This window comes from Scardinius erythrophthalmus (genome assembly GCF_964197995.2).
Source record: "Scardinius erythrophthalmus genome assembly, chromosome: 7".
In the NCBI taxonomy this organism is placed as follows: domain Eukaryota; kingdom Metazoa; phylum Chordata; class Actinopteri; order Cypriniformes; family Leuciscidae; genus Scardinius; species Scardinius erythrophthalmus.
In genome coordinates this window covers 27,186,076-27,208,140 of record NC_138227.1, presented here as the reverse complement: position 1 = coordinate 27,208,140, position 22,065 = coordinate 27,186,076, and the positions used below count along the sequence as shown (strand labels likewise).

The 22,065-nt window shown below is 42.0% G+C and overlaps 2 protein-coding genes across 2 annotated transcripts; both read right to left on the bottom strand.

The window, feature by feature from the left end:
- Positions 1 to 483: 483 nt before the first annotated feature.
- On the bottom strand, positions 484 to 2,537 carry LOC308693776 (chymotrypsin-like protease CTRL-1; the record flags this gene model as incomplete). The annotated part of the gene is made up of 7 exons (XM_081370874.1): positions 484 to 645; positions 741 to 871; positions 967 to 1,147; positions 1,910 to 1,991; positions 2,096 to 2,175; positions 2,268 to 2,368; positions 2,492 to 2,537. The coding sequence occupies 7 exons, from the start codon at positions 2,535 to 2,537 to the stop codon at positions 484 to 486; spliced, it is 783 nt and encodes a 260-aa protein (XP_081227000.1).
- A 13,788-nt stretch (positions 2,538 to 16,325) lies between these two features.
- Positions 16,326 to 20,688, bottom strand: LOC308693775 (chymotrypsin-like protease CTRL-1; the record flags this gene model as incomplete). The annotated part of the gene is made up of 7 exons (XM_081370873.1): positions 16,326 to 16,487; positions 16,583 to 16,713; positions 16,832 to 17,012; positions 17,779 to 17,860; positions 17,965 to 18,044; positions 18,135 to 18,235; positions 20,643 to 20,688. 7 exons carry the CDS (start codon positions 20,686 to 20,688, stop codon positions 16,326 to 16,328), a joined length of 783 nt encoding a protein of 260 aa, XP_081226999.1.
- Between the last annotated feature and the right edge of the window lie 1,377 nt (positions 20,689 to 22,065).

Here is a 22,065-nt window from a genome sequence, read left to right as displayed (position 1 = left end):
GAAGTTAGTATCTAGTAGCTTTTCATGCGCTGTTGTTAACTATTGCAAAACTTTTGTCTGTCATTTGTTACTGTGAAAGTGGAACACAGTTTTTTTAAATTGCAATTTAAATGTATATTTAAAAGTACTTATATTTTTAAGGAAAATATGTTATATTTAATTTTGTTTGCTGTACTTTATGTGGATTAGGGTAATTTATGTTTTAAGGTCAGATAAATGATTACACCTCATTATAATTGATTGTATTCATTTTATTTTCATTATTTCATTACCAGACATTTTCATTATTTGATTGAAACCGTAACATGTAACATGAACCAAAAACAAAACATTAAACTCAACAGACAGGTCACGGGAGCCCAGACTGACACAAGGCCAACAGTCATAAACAAAAAGACCATCAACAGGGACCAACTGTAATACAGATTAATGATTAAACTCTGCCTTTGCCTCCTTGGAAGGGTAAATGCTCAGACTGGCGCTCTAGTTGGAAGCGATAGTCTTGTCGATCCAGGAGCGCAGTTGGGAGATACGGGCGTAGACTCCAGGGAAACGGGTGTCACAAGTGCGGAGGCCCCAGGACACAGACCCCACCAGAGTCCAGACCCCTGAACTCTCACACACCAGAGGACCACCAGAATCACCCTGTGGGAATCACACAGACACAAACACACATTTGAGATCGAAACAGCAGCAACGTTAATATGGTAATGTGTTTGTCCTGATCTGTCTTCATGTACCATGCAAGATGAGGATCCAGAGGCTCCAGCACAGATCATGGCATCAGTGATACTGCTCTGACCCCAGATCTGTCTGCACACAGCAGGACTCATGATGGGCAGACCTGTTTGCTGCAGGATTAGAGGACTCCCTGAAAAAGGAAAACATCAGACAGGGTCATGTAGGAAAAACATAACAAGTAATATACAAGAGAAATTTTTTGCAATTCGTCTTTGTCTAACTTACATGTGGTGGCAGTTGCGCCCCATCCAGTGGTGAAGCAGCGAGTTCCAGGCAGGATGTTGATGGTTGATGGAGCCAGACATACAGGAGAGATACGGGGAGTGAAGACAACTGGAGACGCAAGTTTCAGCAATGCAATGTCATTGTTGATAGTCGAGCTGCTGTAGAGCGGATGTGTGATGACCTGCAAAGATGGAAAGAACGAAAAAGATGGACGGTTACTAGTGGAAGCTGACTTTGTGGAAGGTAATCTAAGATATACATGTAACCATGTTGTATTTCTTCTTGTCGTCTTAAGCTTTTAATGCATTTTCCCCTTTTACCTTCAGCATGAATGTTTATTTGAGAATATGGTGCAGATGTTTTCTTTCCTATGCTCAATTTTAAATTTGTAAATCTATTTGGATAATTTTTTAGGGGTAAACTAGACTTCATAAGCTGACAGACAGGACCAAAAGTTAATCTAGAGATAATTTGACTAATACTTATTCCTCCACTCAATTCAATTTAACAGGTAAAAGTAATCAAGTAATTTAAAAGGATAATACTGGATTCATAATGAACATTTATAGTGCATATTATTTGTTTTGTCTTTATTGTTCTAGTCCAGTGATCTCGTTTTATTATTGTCAAGTGAAGTCACCTTTATTTATATAACACTTTATACAATATTGATCACAGTAATAGATAGGAAAAAAACAGAATCAATGATGCAAAATCCACCAAATATAAGAGACATTCAAATTCTGCTGTAAAGCAGCTCTAAAAACCACAATAGTGTCATTATTCAGCTCAGTTCAGTGTTGATTCAGTTCAGTTCAGTTCATTTGTGTGAAAAAGCAGAAATGAACCAACTATTAAAAAGCGTTTAGTTATTGAACACTGAAATAAATATTATGAGTTGATCTCTAATTTTGATATTCATCACTGAAATCAACATTTTTACCTTGGAAACTAGTTTGACCTGGATGGGTTCAACATTGGAGCCACGATCATGTTCTCCAAGAATGACACGATGATTGCCGACCCTAAAAAGAGAGCAGTAAAGACAAAACTAACTATGAAAAGAAAAGAGAAACAGCATCTATAAAGCACCATTGTATGTGTCATTTGTCAGACTGAAGACTCTTACAAGACACCGCAGTGAGCAGCAGTGAGAACCCAGTTCTGGTTGATCAGGGATCCACCGCAGAAGTGGAATCCGTTGGGTTGCTGTTTCAGAGGTAAAAGTATTGAACACATGACATATACTCTTTGACCAAATCAGGCAAATGCAGGATAAAAGTCGGCCAATACACCATTACCTGGAGAGAGACCTGCCAGGGCCAAGAACCAGAGGTGGCGTTCTGTCCGTTCACAATCTTGCTGCCAATCGTCTGTGGCTTAATCGCTGGCACTCCACAACCTGTAGATAAATAACAGAAGTTCATGACACATGAAGCTCTTTGTGTAGGTTTTGCATTTTGTAAATATATATTTATATGTACAACTAATGCTTTTCTTGCAAACTTCTAAAGAAGACACTTACCCAGAGAAGAGGCCACCAGGGCAAGGAAGGTGATGGTGAAGATCATGATGACGATGAGTTTGTGATGTCTCACTGTTGTACCTGTAGATGCTCTCTCTCGCTTTTATATCATCTATTAAATGTGGGATTTGATTGAGGTCCATTCCAGCAGCTCAAATGACCTCACAGCTGAGGAATGTTGAGATCTGTTATCGCTGGAGACAATCTGCATCTTTTGAAGGTGTGACTACTTTCTATTGAAAATCAACATACTTCCTCTGTAGTTACAGGTTATGAAATGTTTCTGACGGGAAAATGTTTTTGCTGTTGTCTGTTGTGAGGTTTTATTTATCATATTATGGAAGAAAAATAATGTCAAATGTTTTTGAAATAAAAAGCCTGTTGAATTGCACTACTTGAAAAAAATAAATAAAAATAAAATAGGCCTGACATTAACCATGCTTGCATTTTAATGCATTGTATTTTTAGGGCTTGCATTTTTATGGGCTGCAGTTCAACATGGTTGAATATTTAAGCTGTGAATATTTCAATTAAAAACATTTCAAACGCATTTTCATTATTAAAAATTCAATAATATTCACCTTTCATATTTCACTTCCAAAATATTCAAACTGTTTAAAAATACAACCTATAATATTCAACAGGCATTTTTCGGTCCATTTGATTTCGCTTTGCAAATTTGCTTCCACAAATTCAGTGATTCAAATTCGACAGTAAATTCAACATTGACATCCAGGAACTGCAGGAAAAGCAGTAGATTGCCGAGCATACTCTCCATCTGCTATTAGTCGACCTCACCAGCAGGAGGTGCAAGCGCGTGTTGTTGACGAACACCAGCAACAGTTAGAACAAGCCATTCATTCATAAAACTCATTTACAGCAATGTAAGTGTATTTGTGATTATTACGACGGCGGTTTTATGTTAAATTCAGTGTCTTCACGGTTACTTTTCCTGTGTAGCCTACATGCATCTTTCTCTACCGTGAACAAGATTATAATGTTATTCCCCGATGCGGATATACAGATCCAATGTTACATTTTTGAGGTTGATATATATTTCTCTTGGTTGTTTAGTTGCCTTAACTTTATATTGTGGCGATGTGCTGCATGCAAGCTATTAGGGTTTCCCTCAATATTTCAGGATTCCCCTGCTGGACATACAAAATGCTTAAAGTAGCTTAATGCACTAATACAGTGATATTAAAAACCAAATGCAAGTCCAGCTCCAGATGGACTCAGAATAACCCGCAAAGCTTAATGCTGAGCGTTTTCCAGTGATAGACTGGCATAAAGTTGGCTTGACTTTGGACTTTCGCACATTTAGGGACCGGCTGTAAAGTGTATACGAGGTTATACACGTTTCTAACTTCAATAGCATTTGAATACGACTTACAGTCATAAAACTAACTGTAAACTGTTCATTTTGTGTCAGGCATACTGTGAACCCTTTGGATTTTTGATTCAAATAAATTATAGTTAGCTATAATTTAAGTTAGAAATGTGTATAATGTTTTATGCAACTTTGGAGACGGTCCCTAAATGTGCGAATGTCCAATGTCAAGCCAATTTTACATTTATTAGGCTACATTTAGTCATTTAGCAGCCGCTTTTATCCAAAGCGATTTACAGTTCAACTAACAATAGGAGGACAACAATATGCAAGTTCTATATCTTCCCAGTTTAAAATAATGCAGTACACGCATAGCCTACTATAGGCTACTATATACTATACTATATAGGCTATATATATATATATATATATATATATATATATAGAGAGAGAGAGAGAGAGAGAGAGAGAGAGAGAGAGAGAGAGAGAGAGAAGAGAAGAGAAGAGAAAAGAAAGTGTTAGAATTAATTGATCAAGTGTTGATTTTGTGCCAGTATATCACGAAACGCTCTGCATGAAACTTTGCGCGTTAAGTTCATATTCTGAGTCCATCTGCTTGCCTGTAGCCTATATAGTAGCCTACAGCCTAGGCTACATCCCCAATAAGGTGCGAGTTTGGTCTTTTATATCACTGTATTAGTCAAGCTACGTTAAGCGTTTTGTCCTGACGGAAGGGGAATCCTTGAGTATGAGGTATTGAGGGAAGCCGATTATAATCAGAGCCCGTCTACGGAGAGCCTTGGCACTTCCTATTAGCCCCATTGTATCGATCTTGGTTGCAGTTCCATTAGAATTCCACTGGAAGTGATCGCGGGCGAGTGCAGAATAAATGGGAGTCTATGGGGCTAGACGGCTAAATGTGTCTCTTTCACCCGATTGCCGTTGAGAAAACTCAGATTTTATTGTAGGTTTTGCAAGTTCAACATGGGTTATAGGTCGAAAGTTGAATGAACGAGTACTTATTTCTTTTCGATTTCTTACAGGTTGAGTTGTTGTTGCCCATAACACGCTAGCATTCTGCTAATGACGTCAGAATGACATTTTAAAAGACTTTTTAAACCAAATAAGTGACTCTAAAAAATCTAACACAGCAATGTGTAATTTCTTTGCATCTCCTTTCGAATACAACATTCAAATTACTAGACAAAAAAATTATATCCTGAGAAAAGTGGATTTTGAGGGTTTTTCGCCATAGACCTCCATTCATTCTGCACTCGCCTGCGAGCGCCCCCGCATGGACAGAGACGTGTTACTGCAGCCAGTCCAGAAACCGGAAGTAAGCAGAGAGTGCCAATTCTCTTCCTATTAGACATTCTCTATTATAATCCTGTTCATGGTAGAGAAAGCTGATAACGTGTAGGCTACACAGGGAAAGTAACATTGAAGTTACTGAATGAAACATAAACACACCTTTTGTGTCTTTATCATCTTTTCCGCATACTGACACAGATAATCATTTTCATTTTGTGAATGAACGGCTAGCTCTTCTAACTGTTGCTGGTCTTCGTCAACAACACGCGCTTGCACCTAGGCTTGCACCACCTAGGAGGTCGACTAATATCAGATGGAGAGTATGCTCGGCAATCTACTGCTTTTCCTGCAGTTCCTGGATGTCAATATTGAATTTACTGTCGAATTTGAACCACTGAATTTGTGGAAGCGAAATAAAATGGACCGAAAAATGCCTGTTGATATTATAGGTTGTATTTTTAAACAGTTTGAATATTTTGGAAGTGAAATATGAAAGATGAATTTTGATTATTGAATTTTTAATAATGAAAATGTGTTTGAAATGTTTTTAATTGAAATATTCACAGCTTAAATATTCAACCATGTTGAATTTCAGCCCATAAAAATGCAAGCTCTTAAAATACAATGCATTAAAATGCAAGCATGGTTAATGTAATGCTTTTTTTTTTTCAAGTAGTGCAATTCAACAGGCTTTTATTTCAAAAACATTTGACATTATTTGTCTTCCATATTATATGTAAAGTGTTTCTGTAAATGAAGTGAAGACTAAACATTGTATTTCTGAATGCTCTCAGTAAATTAGTACTGGAGAGAGTGTTGTGCAACTGTGTGTTTTTCTGCAACATCACTTTCATTTACTTTTTGGAAAGCATTATATTACAGTAAACTCTCCACTGATACAATAATGGCATTTTCTGGGGTTGGTTTTTATTTGTATTTATTACTTTTCATTTCCTTGTTTATTGGTATGTTTGTTTATTTATTTATAAACAGAATTATTGTTGGCAAGTTGAATTTAGCCTTGGCATTTTGTACTGACCACTTATATATATATATACCACATCTATCGTCTCTCTGTCTACTGGTTATTATACTTATATTGGTTATACTTAGTTATACAGAATTTATGACTGGAAGATAAAGCCAGCTTGCTTTACTTAGTAAGACTAGACATCTTCTAGACATTTAGGCTTTATTTGGATTGTATTGTTTTCAAAATTATTATGTGTACATTTTAAAGTATTAACATCAGTTTGTACACAGTGCTGGGAAAGATAATCAAACTTCCTCACAAACAACACAATAGAAAGATATTTTACATAGCCACTGAGAAACACGTAAAAACGCCTTTGCTTCAATCATATCTCTGTGAACCGTAAAAAACCCAGCAAGATAATCTGGCTCATCTTGTTTCAAACACGTTGTGATTCTGCTCTTGATTTGTTGCTAATGTAAACTTCCTTTATTAAAGTTCTTGAGTTGCCAGAAGTGCAAAGCTATTAAAAAAAAGAAGAAAAAAAATGGATCATTATGTAAAAGATTGTAATAAATGTTAATGGTTGGTATAATTACTGTACATACACAGTCTAGTTGTGCATTGTTCACTTTATGGCTGGTTTTGTATTCCTTATGCCTCTTTTTATTTTATTAAAATATTTTATGCTCTCAAGCTAAAATATTATTAACTTGATTGAGTCAGTGATCAGTGTGTTTGTGTATGTCTACATGTGCAATTTCAACTGTTGACATGGGACATCAATGACAGTGAAGAACAGTTTGCAAGTCTTCACAAAACTATTGTTGGATTCCACACGGCACAAAACAAAGTAAGGGACAACAACACGTTTTTATTGTTTTCTGTTGTGAGGTTTTATTTATTATATGTAAAGTGTTTCTGTAAATGAAGTGAAGACTAAACATTGTATTTCTGAATGCTCTCAGTAAATTAGTACCGGAGAGAGTGTTGCGCAACTGTGTGTTTTTCTGCAACATCACTTACATTTACTTTTTGGAAAGCATTATATTACAGTAAACTCTCCACTGATACAAAATAAAAATGAAGTTTGTTACATATACCTTTAACACAATAATGCCATTTTTTGGGGTTGGTTTTTATTTTATTTATTACTTTTCATTTCCTTGTTTATTGGTATGTTTGTTTATTTATTTATAAACAGAATTATCGTTGCATTTATAGCCTTGGCATTTTGTACTGACCATATATATATACCACATCTATCGTCTCTCTGTCCACTGGTTATTAAATTGGTTATACTTAGTTATACAGAATTTATGACTGGAAGATAAAGCCAGCTTGCTTTACTTAGTAAGACTCACTGTCAGTATGTGGACTGATGATGTAATGAAAGTTTTCACTAATTGTTAAATGCAATTTAAGTGTTTTATTAGAATTCAGATTTGTGAAACTCATTTTGATTCGAGCTGAATTAAATTCTAGCCATTTAGGCTTTATTTGGATTGGATTGTTTTCAAAATTATTATGTGTACATTTTAAAGTATTAACATCAGTTTGTACACAGTGCTGGGGAAGATAATCAAACTTCCTCACAAACAACACAATAGAAAGATATTTTACACGACCACTGAGAAGCACGTAAAAACGCCTTTGCTTCAATCATATCTCTGTGAACCGTAAAAAAACCAGCAAGATAATCTGGCTCATCTTGTTTCAAACACATGTTGTGATTCTGCTCTTGATTTGTTTCTAATGTAAACTTCCTTTATTAAAGTTCTTGAGTTGCCAGAAGTGCAAAGCTATTTAAAAAAAAAAAAAGAAAAAAAAAAGAAAACTGGATCATTATGTAAAAGATTGTAATAAATGTTAATGGTTGGTATAATTACTGTACATACACAGTCTAGTTGTGCATGATAAATTGTTCACTTTATGGCTGGTTTTGTATTCCTTATGCCTCTTTTTATTTTATTAAAATATGGTATGCTCTCAAGCTAAAATATTATTAACTTGATTGAGTCAGCGATCAGTGTGTTTGTGTCTGTCTACATGTGCAATTTCAACTGTTGACATGGGACATCAATGACAGTGAAGAACAGTTTGCAAGTCCTTACAAAACTATTGTTGGATTCCACATGGCACAAAACATAGTAGCCTAATTATTGTGCAGTCTCTTTTAGATCATTCAATTTAAAATATGAGTACAGCTAAAAGTGGGTTTAGTTTCAGTTTTAATCATCAGTTACATCTCAGATATTCACAAATGTTCTGTGACAACAATGCAAGACAACAATGATGTCCTCCTATTGTTGCATGTCTTTAAAAGTTTAGCTATGAGGAGAAGGATATGGTTTTGTGGGTATGAGGAAGTTTCTCTATGAAGGAACTTAATGAAACACTGCATCTTGCTGAAAAATCATTGAGTTTCTGTCACCAGTGGAAAATAACAAAAACAATCAAAATGTAATTTTCCCCTCAATGGCATTTTGCTCTATTGACAATGGCCACTTATCTGTAAAATGCAATCACTATTATTGCACAGAGTATTACTAAGTCATCCACTTGCAGTAGACTAACAAACAGCCATAAAAGTAGAGCTCATAAAAGTGCATCTCAATCTATAAGCAATCATAATTATTATACTTGTGCTATGACTTAAATATTAGTGATTGTCTGAATCAGTATATGGAACATCAGTGTTTGTCATATTCTAATGGAACCTTTTCAGCAAGTTTCTCTCCAGTTTGTATCTGGGTCTCTTTGGCTTCTGAGTCAAGACATCACACAGGTTTCAGAACCATGGATAGAGGATTAAACAGATTGATCTGTGTCATCTTGGCATGTTTACAAAAGTGAATACTGAAGAAGATTTTCAACATGATCATGTGATCCAAATGATTTTTTTTGTGGCTGTCTTTATCAATCTTTATGCCTGTATGTTTGGTGGTAAGAGAACATCATGTGCATTTCATTACCTTTAGCAAATAGTTTATCTGTACAGATCAGAACATCTGATAATCCTGACTTGTTCGGAAGTTAGTATCTAGTAGCTTTTCATGCACTGTTGTTAACGTCTCGGTTACATATGGTAACCCTCGTTCCCTGAGGGAGGGAACGGAGACGTATGTCGTGGTGAACGACAAATAGGAAACTCGCTAGAGAGGCCAATCTACTTCGAGTGAAACTAAACAAGCCAATGCACATTGGCGTGCAATCATTTGCATCAGCTGTGCAGCCTCGCAGCGCGGGTATTTAACGAGCAGCTGGTGAGATTGCACTTCAGTTTTTTGCTGAGGAGCCAAGCCTGAAAAAGCTGGTCGCCCCGGCGGGTAGCGGCAGATGTGGCAACAGGACGTACGTCTCCGTTCCCTCCCTCAGGGAACGAGGGTTACCATATGTAACCGAGACGTTCCCTATCGTTCGGTCACTATAACGTACGTCGTGGTGAACGACGAATAGGAATCCCTACCAAAGTGCCACAGCTGCTGCACCCCATCCAGCGCCCTGAGTAAGCCTCTACACCTTCTTGCCTGGAAGGACGATAGGAAGGGGCTTACACCGAGAGTATCCTTCACTGTTGTTCCGTGATAACCCATACAGTGAGATTATTGGATAACACTGGGAAGCGTGCCCGAATTGAGGGAGGGGACCGCTGCGGGATCCACATTTTTAAGAAGAGTTATGTGGGAATAAACATATGAACTAACCCAAGGGTTGTACTGCATATGAATAATGGGTGACTTAGCCCAAGTGAAAGACACAGGCTTCCGCATAAGAGCAGCCGTGGAAGATATACACATATGGGATCCCCGTAGGGTAACACATATGGGACCCAGCCTAGACCCGGTTCTCAAGGATTCAGCGGGTAAAGGCCTGGCACCAGACGCTCCGCCACGTCCAGGCCGAGGGTGTTTGGAGGACTCGACAGGTTTTAACTCTGGAGCAATAAGGGTGCACAGTAGGGTGCAGCAAGCCGACAGAGCCGGTACTCTCAGTGCTTCTACCCGTTTAGGGTGAGAACACGGGAGGACATGGGCTCTACACGTAGGCTATAGTATCTAGCGAACGTGTTAGGTGTCGCCCAGCCCGCAGCTCTACAGATATCTGTTAGCGAGGAGCCACGTGCCAGCGCCCAGGAGGATGCAACGCCTCTCGTGGAGTGTGCATGCAACCTGAGCGGGCAGGGCATGCCTTGAGCTTCGTAAGCCAAGGCGATGGCATCCACTATCCAGTGGGCCATCCTCTGCTTGGAGACAGCCTTTCCCTTCTGCTGGCCTCCGTAACAGACAAAGAGCTGGTCTAAGGTCCTGACGCTTTGCGTTCTGTCCACGTACATACGCAGAGCGCGAACGGGACAGAGCAAAGTCAGGGCTGGGTCTGCCTCCTCCAGGGGCAGCGCTTGCAGGTTCACTACCTGATCTCTAAAGGGAGTGGTAGGAACCTTGGGCACATAGCCAGGCCGGGGTATCAGTACAACATGGTTGTCACCCGGCCCGAACTCTAGGCACGATTCGTCGACCGAAAATGCTTGCAGGTCCCCTACCCTCTTGATCGAGGCCAGTGCAACCAGCAGCAAAGTCTTCAAGGAGAGAAGCTTTAAGTCTGCTGACTGCAAAGGCTCAAAGAGAGCATCCTGAAGTGCTCGGAACACCAGGGAAAGGTCCCAAGAGGGTATGGAGGGGGGACGAGGAGGATTTAATCGTCTCGCCCCCCTAAGGAACCTGACGACCAGGTCGTGCTTCCCAACTGTTTTGCCATCTATGTGGTCATGATATGCTGAAATAGCAGCAGCATGTACTTTAAGGGTGGAGGGAGACAGCCTTCGCTCCAACCCTTGCTGCAAGAAGGAAAGCACTGACCCTATCGAACATCTTCGGGGTTCCTCTCTGCGGGAGGAACACCACTCGACAAACAGGTTCCACTTCAAGGCGTACGCACGTCTCGTAGACGGCGCTAGCGCAGAAGTGATGGTGTTAAGTACCTCTGGGGGTAAGTCACCTAGAACCTCCGCGTCCCGTCCAGGGACCAGACATTGAGTTTCCAGAGGTCCGGACGCGGGTGCCAAAGGGTGCCCCGTCTCTGAGTCAGAAGATCCTTCCTCAGAGGAATGGGCCAGGGAGGGACTGTCACGAGGAGCATGAGTTCTGGGAACCAAGTCCGGGTGGGCCAATAGGGAGCCACCAGAAGGACCTGTTCCTCGTCCTCTCTGACTTTGCACAGGGTCTGTGCAAGTAGGCTCACTGGAGGAAATGCATATTTGCGGAGGCCCCGGGGCCAGCTGTGTGCCAGTGCATCCATGCCGAGTGTTCCCTCGGTCAGGGAGTAAAACAATCGGCAGTGGGAGGTCTCTGAGGAGGTAAACAGGTCTACCTGAGCCTCTCCGAACTCTCTCTAGATCAGCTGAACCACCTGGGGGTGGAGTCGCCATTCTCCCGGAAGCACAGCTCGTGATAGCTTGTCGGCCACACGGTTGAGCACACCGGGGACATACATGACTCGAAGCGACCTCAGATGCTTCTGACTCCAAAGGAGGAGATGGCGGGCGAGTTGCGACATGCGACGGGAGCGTAGACCACCCTGATGGTTGATGTACGCAACGGTCGCAGTGTTGTCCGTACGGACCAGTACGTCTCTGCCCTGTAGCGGCCTTTTCAGGTGGCTCAGAGCGAGATGTACTGCTAGCAACTCGAGGCAGTTGATGTGCCAGTGCAGTTGGGGGCCCGTCCACACCCCTGACACTGCATGCCCGTTGTACGTGGCACCCCAGCCGGTGGCAGAGGCATCTGTGAAAACCACAGCATGCCTGGACACCTGTTCCAAAGGGACTCATGCCCGGAGGAACGAGGGGTCTGACCATGGACTGAAGGTCTGACGGCACTCCGGTGTGATTGCCACCCGGTGAGTGATACCACGCCCATCTCGGGACTCGGCCGTGAAGCCAGTGCTGAAGCGGTCTCATATGGAGCAGGCCGAGCGGAGTTACCGCTGCTGCCGCTGCCATATGCCCCAGGAGCCTCTGAAAGAATTTCAGTGGGACCGCCGTCCTGCCCTTGAACGTGTTCAAGCAGTTCAGCACCGACTGAGTGCGTTGCTCTGTGAGGCGCGCTGTCTGTGCGACCGAATCCAACTCCATACCGAGATAAGAGATCCTCTGCACAGGGGCGAGTTTGCTCTTCTCCCAGTTGACCTGAAGGCCCAGCTGGCTGAGGTGCCTGAGCACGAGGTCCCTGTGTTCACATAACTGATCTCGAGAGTGTGCTAATATGAGCCAGTCGTCGATATATTTGAGAATGCGAACGCCCTGTTCTCTCATGGGAACAAGGCCCCCTCCGCGACTTTCGTGAGACACGGGGGGACAGGGCCAGCCCGAAGGGTAGGACCTTGTACTGATATGCTCGACCCTCGAACGCAAAGCGCAGAAACGGCCTGTGTCGAGGAAGAATCGAGACATGAAAGTACGCGTCCTTCAGGTCGATCGCTGCAAACCAATCTTGGTGACGGATGCATTCGAAAATGCGTTTCTGCGTGAGCATTTTGAACGGTAGCCTGTGAAGGCTCCGATTCAAAACTCGCAGGTCCAAGATTGGTCGTAACCCACCACCTTTCTTGGGTACAATGAAGTAGGGACTGTAGTGCCCTGACCTCATACTGGCTGGAGGGACCGGCTCTATCGCGTCCTTCGCCAGTAGGACTGCAATCTCCGCGTGCAAGACATGGGCATCGGCTGCTCTCACTGTAGTGGAGTGGATGGTCCGTAACTTGGGGGGACGCTGGGCGAACTGAATCGCACAGCCGAGCCTGATGGTCCGAATGAGCCAGCGAGACGGACTGGGGAGCTCTAGCCAGGCTCGCAGAGACCGTACAAGCGGGACAAAGGGACCGTAGGCGTACCCGGAGTGGGGCAGCGAGGTGGAACACAGGGGCTCGGCTCGGGAGGCTCTCTCTGGGAGGCGGCCCGTAGTGGAGTCTGAGTGTGCTGCGCAACACTTACCTGGTTCCACGAGGCGGGAGGTGCAGGAGACGGCTTGGTTGCGTTCTCGAGCTGCACACTGCTGCCTGCTGGCGATAGAAGAGTTGGATGAGAGTGGTAAGGATTCTCTCCCCCCACTGCTCTCCGGGCCCTCTTCGGACCCAGAGACGGAAGAAACTGCTCTTTTATTGAAAATTTGGGTACCACTGGTTTTGAGGCCAGTGGCGGAACAAAAAGAAAAGGAAAACAAGGATTTTCCACCCGGCCCTCTTCCGGGGGATGGAGCGATGCCGTCATCGTCTCCTGGAGAGCAGTCCCTGCCATCTTTGGGTCGCCCGTCCTAGGGCCGCTTGCCCTTGGCCTTGCCGCCCTTCTTGGTGGGGTCCTGGACGGGCGGGGCGGACCGCCTGCGACTGGCTCCACGGCGCCGTTTGGATGGAGGCTGCTGCTGCGGCGCGGGAGCAGGGGCAGACGCAGGAGGCCGCCCTCGGCGACGAGCAGACTGAGGAGCCGCAGACGGAGGGGTGGGAGCAGCAGCTGGCCGGCGCAGCAGGATGTGACGGATGGCCTCAGTCTGCTTTTGTACAGCCGAGAACTGCTGGGCGAAGTTCTCAACCGCGTCGCCGAAGAGGCCGGTCTGGGACACGGGGGCGTTAAGGAACCGGAGCTTGTCGGTCTCCCGCATGTCCGCCAGACACAGCCAGAGATGGCGTTCCTGGACCACCATGGTGGACATCGCACGACCCACCGACCGCGCGGTCACCTTCGTCGCACGAAGCGCGAGGTCCGTCGCGATACGAAGTTCCTGAAGAACTTGGGGATCATGACCACCCTCGTGCAGGTTCTTCAGTGCCTTGGCCTGATGAACCTGCAGCAACGCCATGGCGTGCACGGCAGAGGCAGCTTCCCCACAGGCCTTGTAAGCCTTGCCGGTTAGATCCGACGAGTACTTACAGGCCCATGAAGGGAGACACGGTTCTCCGCGCCAAGTGGAGTTAGGGCATAGTTGCATAGCAACGGCCCGTTCCACTGGCGGGATGCGCGTGTATCCCTTAGCTGCCCCGCCATCAAGGGTGGTGAGGGAGGAGGAGCCACCGGAACGGTTTCTGGCAGTGAAAGGTGCCGTCCACGTCCCCGTAAGCTCCTCATGCACTTCCGGGAAGAAAGGCACTGGGGTGGGTTGCTGAGAACCAGCGCGCGCCACCCCGAGATACCAATCATCCAACCTCGAGGGTTCGGGACACGGTGGAGGGTTCCACACGAGCCTGACCCCGTTGGCGGCCTGGGAAAGCATGGCCATCATCTCCGGGTCCGTCTCAGGCACCGTTGACACACCGGCGTTGACACAGTCGTCATCCGCGGAGACGTCTGACCCACCCTCCGATGCCGCGATCGACATGCGAACCCAGGTAACGACCGCATCCAGAAACACACAGATAGAAAGTCATCTTTTTCGTTTTTTTTTTTTTGAAAAAGACGCTTTCTATCTGTGTAAACTCTTTTAGGGACTGCTCTCACTGGTGCTGAAACACGCAGGGGAACAGTCACTGCGAACACAGACAGGAATGTGCACCTGTCTGTGCGCTGACTCTCTCTCTCTCGCTGGCAGGTCTTACCAGCTGTAAAAACAGCTTTTGAGCGCTCTGATGGCGCACCTTACCAGCTGTTATAACAGCTTTTTTGTTTGCTCAGTTTGTAACAAAAACAAAAAAGACAGAGAAAAGAAGAGAGAGGAAAAAGAAGACTGCTCGCGCTGCCGTGTTGTAACGCCCGCACCGGAAGGAGAGGTCCAAATAAGGCTTGTCAAAGTCACTCTGTGTAGAACGCATCGAAGTGCTTGGCTCCGAAGCAAAAAGCTGAAGTGCAATCTCACCAGCTGCTCGTTAAATACCCGCGCTGCGAGGCTGCACAGCTGATGCAAATGATTGCACGCCAATGTGCATTGGCTTGTTTAGTTTCACTCGAAGTAGATTGGCCTCTCTAGCGACCGAACGATAGGGAACTATTGCAACACTTTTGTCTGTCATTTGTTACTGTTAAAGTGGAACACAGTTTTTTTTTTTAAATTGCAATTCAAATGTATATTTTAAAAGTACTTCTATTTTTAAGGAAAATATTTTATATTTCATTTTGTTTGCTGTACTTTATGTGGATTATGGTAATTTATGTTTTAAGGTCAGATAAATGATTACACTTCATTACAATTGAATTGTATTGAATTGTATTAAAGGGGTGGTTGATTATGATTTCACTTTTCTAACTTTAGTTAGTGTGTAATGTTGCTGTTTGAGCATAAACAACATCTGCAAAGTTACAATACTCAAAGTTCAAAGCAAAGGAAGATATTTGCTTTTAAAGAAAAGGACTACAACAAACGACTGGTTGGGACTACATGACATTCCTCCCGGGTTAGTGACATCACTAACCCTAGAATTTACATAAACCCCGCCCCCAGCAACACGCAGTCCATGTTGAGAAGAGGAAAAGTTGTTGTATAAGAGTACATTTGTGAGTCAACTCAAACTTTAGCATCCATCTTTTCACATGCAATAGAAAGTCACTGTGTGCATCTCACAACAGTTCCTATACAAGCGATTTTGCTACAGACTATGCTACTTGAAGATTGTTAACTCCACATCAGCAACATAAATTCATCAACTAACCATTCAGAGACATCCTGTTTCATTCTACATGTTGTCACTTCTTCTTGAGTCTCTCCATCTTTGTCTGACTCCGTTTTAACATTAAAGGCAGAACAGTTTCTGTCATTTTAGTGTGTCTGTAATCGCAGCTGCTAACACACACATGAGCTCTTGAAACCCCGCCCTCTGCAGCTTATTTGCATTTAAAGGGCCAGGCACAAAACGGTGAGTTTTTGCAAACCCTCAAAAAGTGACAACTTTAACTTGCTATATAAAAATATCTGTGGGCTATTTTGCATTAAAACTTCACACACAAACACTGGGGACATCAGAGACTTATTGTACATCTTGTGAAAAGGGTATTATACCACCCCTTTAATTTAATTTAATTTTCATTATTTCATTACCAGAAATTTACATTATTTGTTTAAACCCGTAACATGTAACATGAACCAAAAACAAAACATCAACAGACAGGTCACGAGAGCTCAGACTGACACAAGGCCAAAAGTCATAAAAAGACCATCAACAGGGACCAACTGTAATACAGATTAATGATTAAACTCTGCATTTGCCCCCTTTGAAGGATAAATGCTCAGACTGGCGCTCTAGTTGGAAGCGATAGTCTTGTCGATCCAGGAACGCAGTTGGGAGATACGGGCGTAGACTACTGGGAAACGGATGTCATAAGTGCGGCTGCACCAGGACACAGACCCCACCAGAGTCCAGACTCCTGATCTCTCACACACCAGAGGACTACCAGAATCACCCTGTGGGAATCACACAGACACAAACACACATTTGAGATCGAAACAGCAGCAACGTTAATATGGTAATGCGTTTGTCCTGATCTGTCTTAACGTACTATGGAAGTTGAGGATCCAGAGGCTCCAGCACAGATCATGGCATCAGTGATTTGGCTCTGACCCCAGATCTGTCTGCACACAGCAGGACTCATGATGGGCATACCTGTTTGCTGCAGGATTAGACGACTCCCTGAAAAAATAAAACATTAGACAGACTGTTCAGAGTCATGTGGAAAAAACAAAACAAGTAATATACAAGAGAAATTTTTGCAATTCGTCTTTGTCTAACAGGTCTTTGTCTAACTTACATGTGGTGGCAGTTACGCCCCATCCAGTGGTGAAACAGCGAGTTCCAGGCAGGATGTTGATGGTTGATGGAGCCAGACATACAGGAGAGATACGGGGAGTGAAGACAACTGGAGACGCAAGTTTCAGCAATGCAATGTCATTGTTGATGGTCGAGCTGCTGTAGAGCGGATGTGTGATGACCTGCACAGACGGAAAGAACGAAAAAGATGGACGGTTACTAGTGGAAGCTGACTTTGTGGAAGGTAATCTAAGATATACATGTAAGCATGTTTTATTTCTTCTTGTCGTCTTAAGCTTTTCATGCATTTTCCCCTTTTACCCTCAGCATGAATGTTCATTTGAGAATATGGTACAGATGTTTTCTTTCAAATGCTCAATTTTAAATCTGTAAATCTATTTGGATAATTCTTTAGGGGTAAACTAGACTTCATAAACTGACAGACAGGACCAAAAGTTAATCTAGAGATAATCTGACTAATACCTATTCCTCCACTCAATTCAATTTAACAGGTAAAAGTAATCAAGTCATTTAAAAGGACAATACTGGATTCATAATGAACATTTATAGTGCATATTATTTGTTTTGTTTTTATTGTTCTAGTCCAGTGATCTCGTTTTATTATTGTCAAGTGAAATCACCTTTATTTATTTTATTTATTTATTAACACTTTATACAATAATGATCACAGTAATAAACAGGAAAAAAAGACATTCAAGAGACATATAAGAGACATTCAAATTCTGCTGTAAAGCAGCTCTAAAAACCACAATAGTGTCATTATTCAGCTCAAGTCAGTTCAGTGTTGATTCAGTTCAGTTCAGTTCAGTTGTGTGAAAAAGCAGAAATGAACCAACCATTAAAAAGCGTTCAGTAATTGAACACTGAAATAAATAGTATGAGTTGATCTCTAATTTTGATATTCATCACTGAAATCAACATTTTTACCTTGGAAACTAGTTTGACCTGGATGGGTTCAACATTGGAGCCACGATCATGTTCTCCAAGAATGACACGATGATTGCCGACCCTAAAAAGAGAGCAGTAAAGACAAAACTAACTATGAAAAGAAAAGAGAAACAGCATCTATAAAGCACCATTGTAAGTGTCATTTGTCAGACTGAAGACTCTTACAAGACACCGCAGTGAGCAGCAGTGAGAACCCAGTTTTGGTTGATCAGGGATCCACCGCAGAAGTGGAATCCGTTGGATAGCTGTTTCAGAGGTAAAAGCATTGAACACATGGCATACTCTTTGACCAAATCAGGCAAATACAGGATAAAAGTCGGTCAATACACCGTTACCTGGAGAGAGACCTGCCAGGGCCAAGAACCAGAGATGGCGTTCTGTCCATTCACAATCTTGCTGCCAATCGTCTGTGGCTTAATCGCTGGCACTCCACAACCTGTAGATAAAGAACAAAAGTTCATGACACATGAAGCTCTTTGTGTAGGTTTTGCGTTTTGTAAATATATATATATGTATTGTACACTAGGGTGCATCAAAAAACACAATTCTTGAATTTTGATATGGCTGGGTGCTAAAAATGTTCCAATATATGTAGAAACAACACATGCAAAATATTTTTCCAGTACATGATGATTTAGGGGTGCCACCGCACATCTGTTTTTATTGGATAAAGTGGTCAACAGTGCTCAATGGTCACAATGGAGATCTGAGGTAAACAATACTACAGCTCAAGAAAACTGAGATGATCTTTCTGTTTGAGGTGATCTTTCTGTGTTGGGTATGTATTATTACATAATTACTATCATATCTGTAATTTTGTCTTTGTATACTTATTTATCATAAGTCATTTAAGTCATATTTATAGGTATTTGGTGCGCATTACATCTAGCTAATGTTAGCTAGCAACAGTTTGCTAACCACAGTCAGCTATCTATGTTAGCTAAGCTATTAATCTTAACATCAACAGTATTCAAGAGTGGACAATGTCATATTCAGAGTATACAGTGGGGAGAACAAGTATTTGATACACTGGCGATTTTGCAGGTTTTCCCACTTATAAAGCATGTAGAGGTCTGTAATTTTTATCATAGGTACACTTCAACTGTGAGAGACGGAATCTAAAACAAAAATTCAGAACCTGTATAAAAGACACCCATCCACACACTCAATCAAACAGACTCCAACCTCTCCACAATGGCTAAGACCAGAGAGCTGTGTAAGGACATCAGGGATAAAATTGTAGACCTGCACAAGGCTGGGATGCTAGGCTGGGCACAATTATTAGAAAATGGAATAAGTTCTAGGTGACGGTCAATCTCCCTCGGTCTGGGGCACCATGCAAGATCTCACCTCGTGGGGCATCAATGATCATGAGGAAGGTGAGGGATCAGCCCAGAACTACACGGCAGGACCTGGTCAATGACCTGAAGAGAGCTGGGACCACAGTCTAGAAAACCATTAGTAACACACTACGCCGTCATGGATTAAAATCCTGCAGCGCACGCAAGGCCCCCCTGCTCAAGCCAGCGCATGTCCAGGCCCGTCTGAAGTTTGCCAATGACCATCTGGATGATCCAGAGGAGGAATGGGAGAAGGTCATGTGGTCTGATGAGACAGAAATAGAGCTTTTTGGTCTAAACTCCACTCGCCGTGTTTGGAGGAAGAAGAAGGATGAGTACAACCCCAAGAACACCATCCCAGCCGTGAAGCATGGAGGTGGAAACATAATTCTTTGGGGATGCTTTTCTGCAAAGGGGACATGACAACTGCACCGTATTGAGGGGAGGATGGATGGGGCCATGTATCGCAAGATCTTGACCAACTACCTCCTTCCCTCAGTAAGAGCATTGAAGATGGGCCGAAACACACAGCCAGGGCAACTAAGGAGTGGCTCCGTAAGAAGCATCTCAAGGTCCTGGAGTGGCCTAGCCAGCCTCCAGACCTGAACCCAATACAAAATGTTTGGAGGGAGCTGAAAGTCTGTATTGCCCAGCGACAGCCCCGAAACCTGAAGGATCTGGAGAAGGTCTGTATGGAGGAGTGGGACAAAATTCCTGCAGTGTGTGCAAACCTGGTCAAGAACTACAGGAAACGTATGATCTCTGTAATTGCAAACAAAGGTTTCTGTACCAAAGTTCTGCTTTTCTGATGTATCAAATACTTATGTCATGCAATAAAATGCAAATTAATTACTTAAAAATCATACAATGTGATTTTCTGGATTTCTGTTTTAGATTCCGTCACTCACAGTTGAAGAGCACCTATGATAAAAATTACAGACTTCTACATGCTTTGTAAGTGGGAAAACCTGATAAATCTGAAGTGTATCAAATACTTGTTCTCCCCACTGTAGATGTCTCATGTGTATTGAGAGTAGCATTGTAATTGTTACAGTAAATTAACAGGGTAAGGCCACGTGAACATGTCCCATTGACCTCCATTCATTTTGTCTATAGGACAAATGAATGGAGAATCTTGAAAGTTGAATTCTGAGAAATGCCCAAGTTGCCCAAAGGGTTCAAACAAACAACTTTTACTTTGATAACCCTATAGAACATGTTACTGTATAAAAGTTCACTGTACTCAACATTTCCAGGTCAACCTTTTGGCAATTAGACTAAAAATTGCACATTTTTCGAAATTTCGCCAAAGTTCATGTGTTAGGTGGCACCCCTAAATCTCAATGGAATTCCTCAAAACTTTGCAAAAGTCATTTTTATGTTAATTGGAACAAAATGCAATGCCAGCCAAATTGATATTTTGAAATTAAAATTTCCCATTCAAATTTGATGCACCCTATTGTACACCCAATAATTTTCTTGCAAACTTCTAAAGACACTTACCCAGAGCAGAGGCCACCAGGGCAAGGAAGGTGATGGTGAAGATCATGATGACAATGAGTTTGTGATGTCTCACTGTTGTACCTGTAGATGCTCTCTCTCGCTTTTATATCATCTATTAAATGTGGGATGTGATCGAGCTCCATTCTAGCAGCATGACTTCACAGCTGAAGAATGTTGAGATCTGTAATCGCTTCAGACAATCTGCATCTTTTGAAGGTGTGACTTCTTTCTATTGAAAATCAACATACTTCCTCTGTAGTTATAGGTTATGAAATGTTTCTGATGGGAAAAAGTTTTTGTTGTTGTTTTGTTGTTTTGTTGGTGTCCAAACTTATGCATCCTGTATTTTAAGGAAGAACATTTATTTATTTACGATACATTATTCATTCACAAATAAAATTGGTGTCCTTAAAAGTTGGATTTTTCCTATTTTTTTTTTATTAAGGCATTAAAGGTATAGCGGAGGATGTTTTACTTCCTGGTGGGTAGTGTAAACTATTGGTCCTCCTAATTGTCAATCATTCTGGTGAATCAATCAAACTTTTCAAAAAGTGGAGAGGGCGGGTCTTATCTAAAATTTGGAAAGATCCTCCGCTATACCTTTAAGTTCAATTTCCAAAATATGATTTTTTATTCCTCTTTTTAGTCAACTTAAGCATGGGTGTCTAAACTTATGCATATCACTGTATATATGTGTACAATATACCACATCTATCGTCTCTCTGTCTACTGGTTATTATACTTATATTGGTTATACTTAGTTATACAGAATTTATGACTGGAAGATAAAGCCAGCTTGCTTTACTTAGTCAGTAAGACTCACAGTATGTGGACTGATGATGTAATGAAAGTTAGTACTAATTGTTAAATGCAATTTAAGTGTTGGATTGTGTTTGGATTGTATTGTTTTCAAAATTATTAAGTGTACATTTTAAAGTATTAACATCAGTTTGTACACAGTACTGGGAAAGATAATCAAACTTCCTCACAAACAACACAATAGAATATGAAAGATATTTTACATAGCCACTGAGAAACACATAAAAACGCCTTTGCTTCAATCATATCTCTGTGAACTGTAAAAAAAAACAGCAAGATAATCTGGCTCATCTTGTTTCAAACACATGTTCTGATTCTGCTCTTGATTTGTTGCTAATGTAAACTTCCTTTTTTAAAGTTCTTGAGTTGCCAGAAGTGCCAAGCTATTAAAAGAAAAGAAAAAAAAAAGAAAATTGGATCATTATGTAAAAGATTGTAATAAATGTTAATGGCTGGTTTAATTACTGTACATACACAGTCTAGTTGTGCATGATAAATTGTTCACTTTATGGCTGGTTTTTGTATTCCTTATGCCTCTTTTTATTTTATTAAAATATTGTATGCTCTCAAGCTAAATTATTAATAACTTGATCGAGTCAGCGAT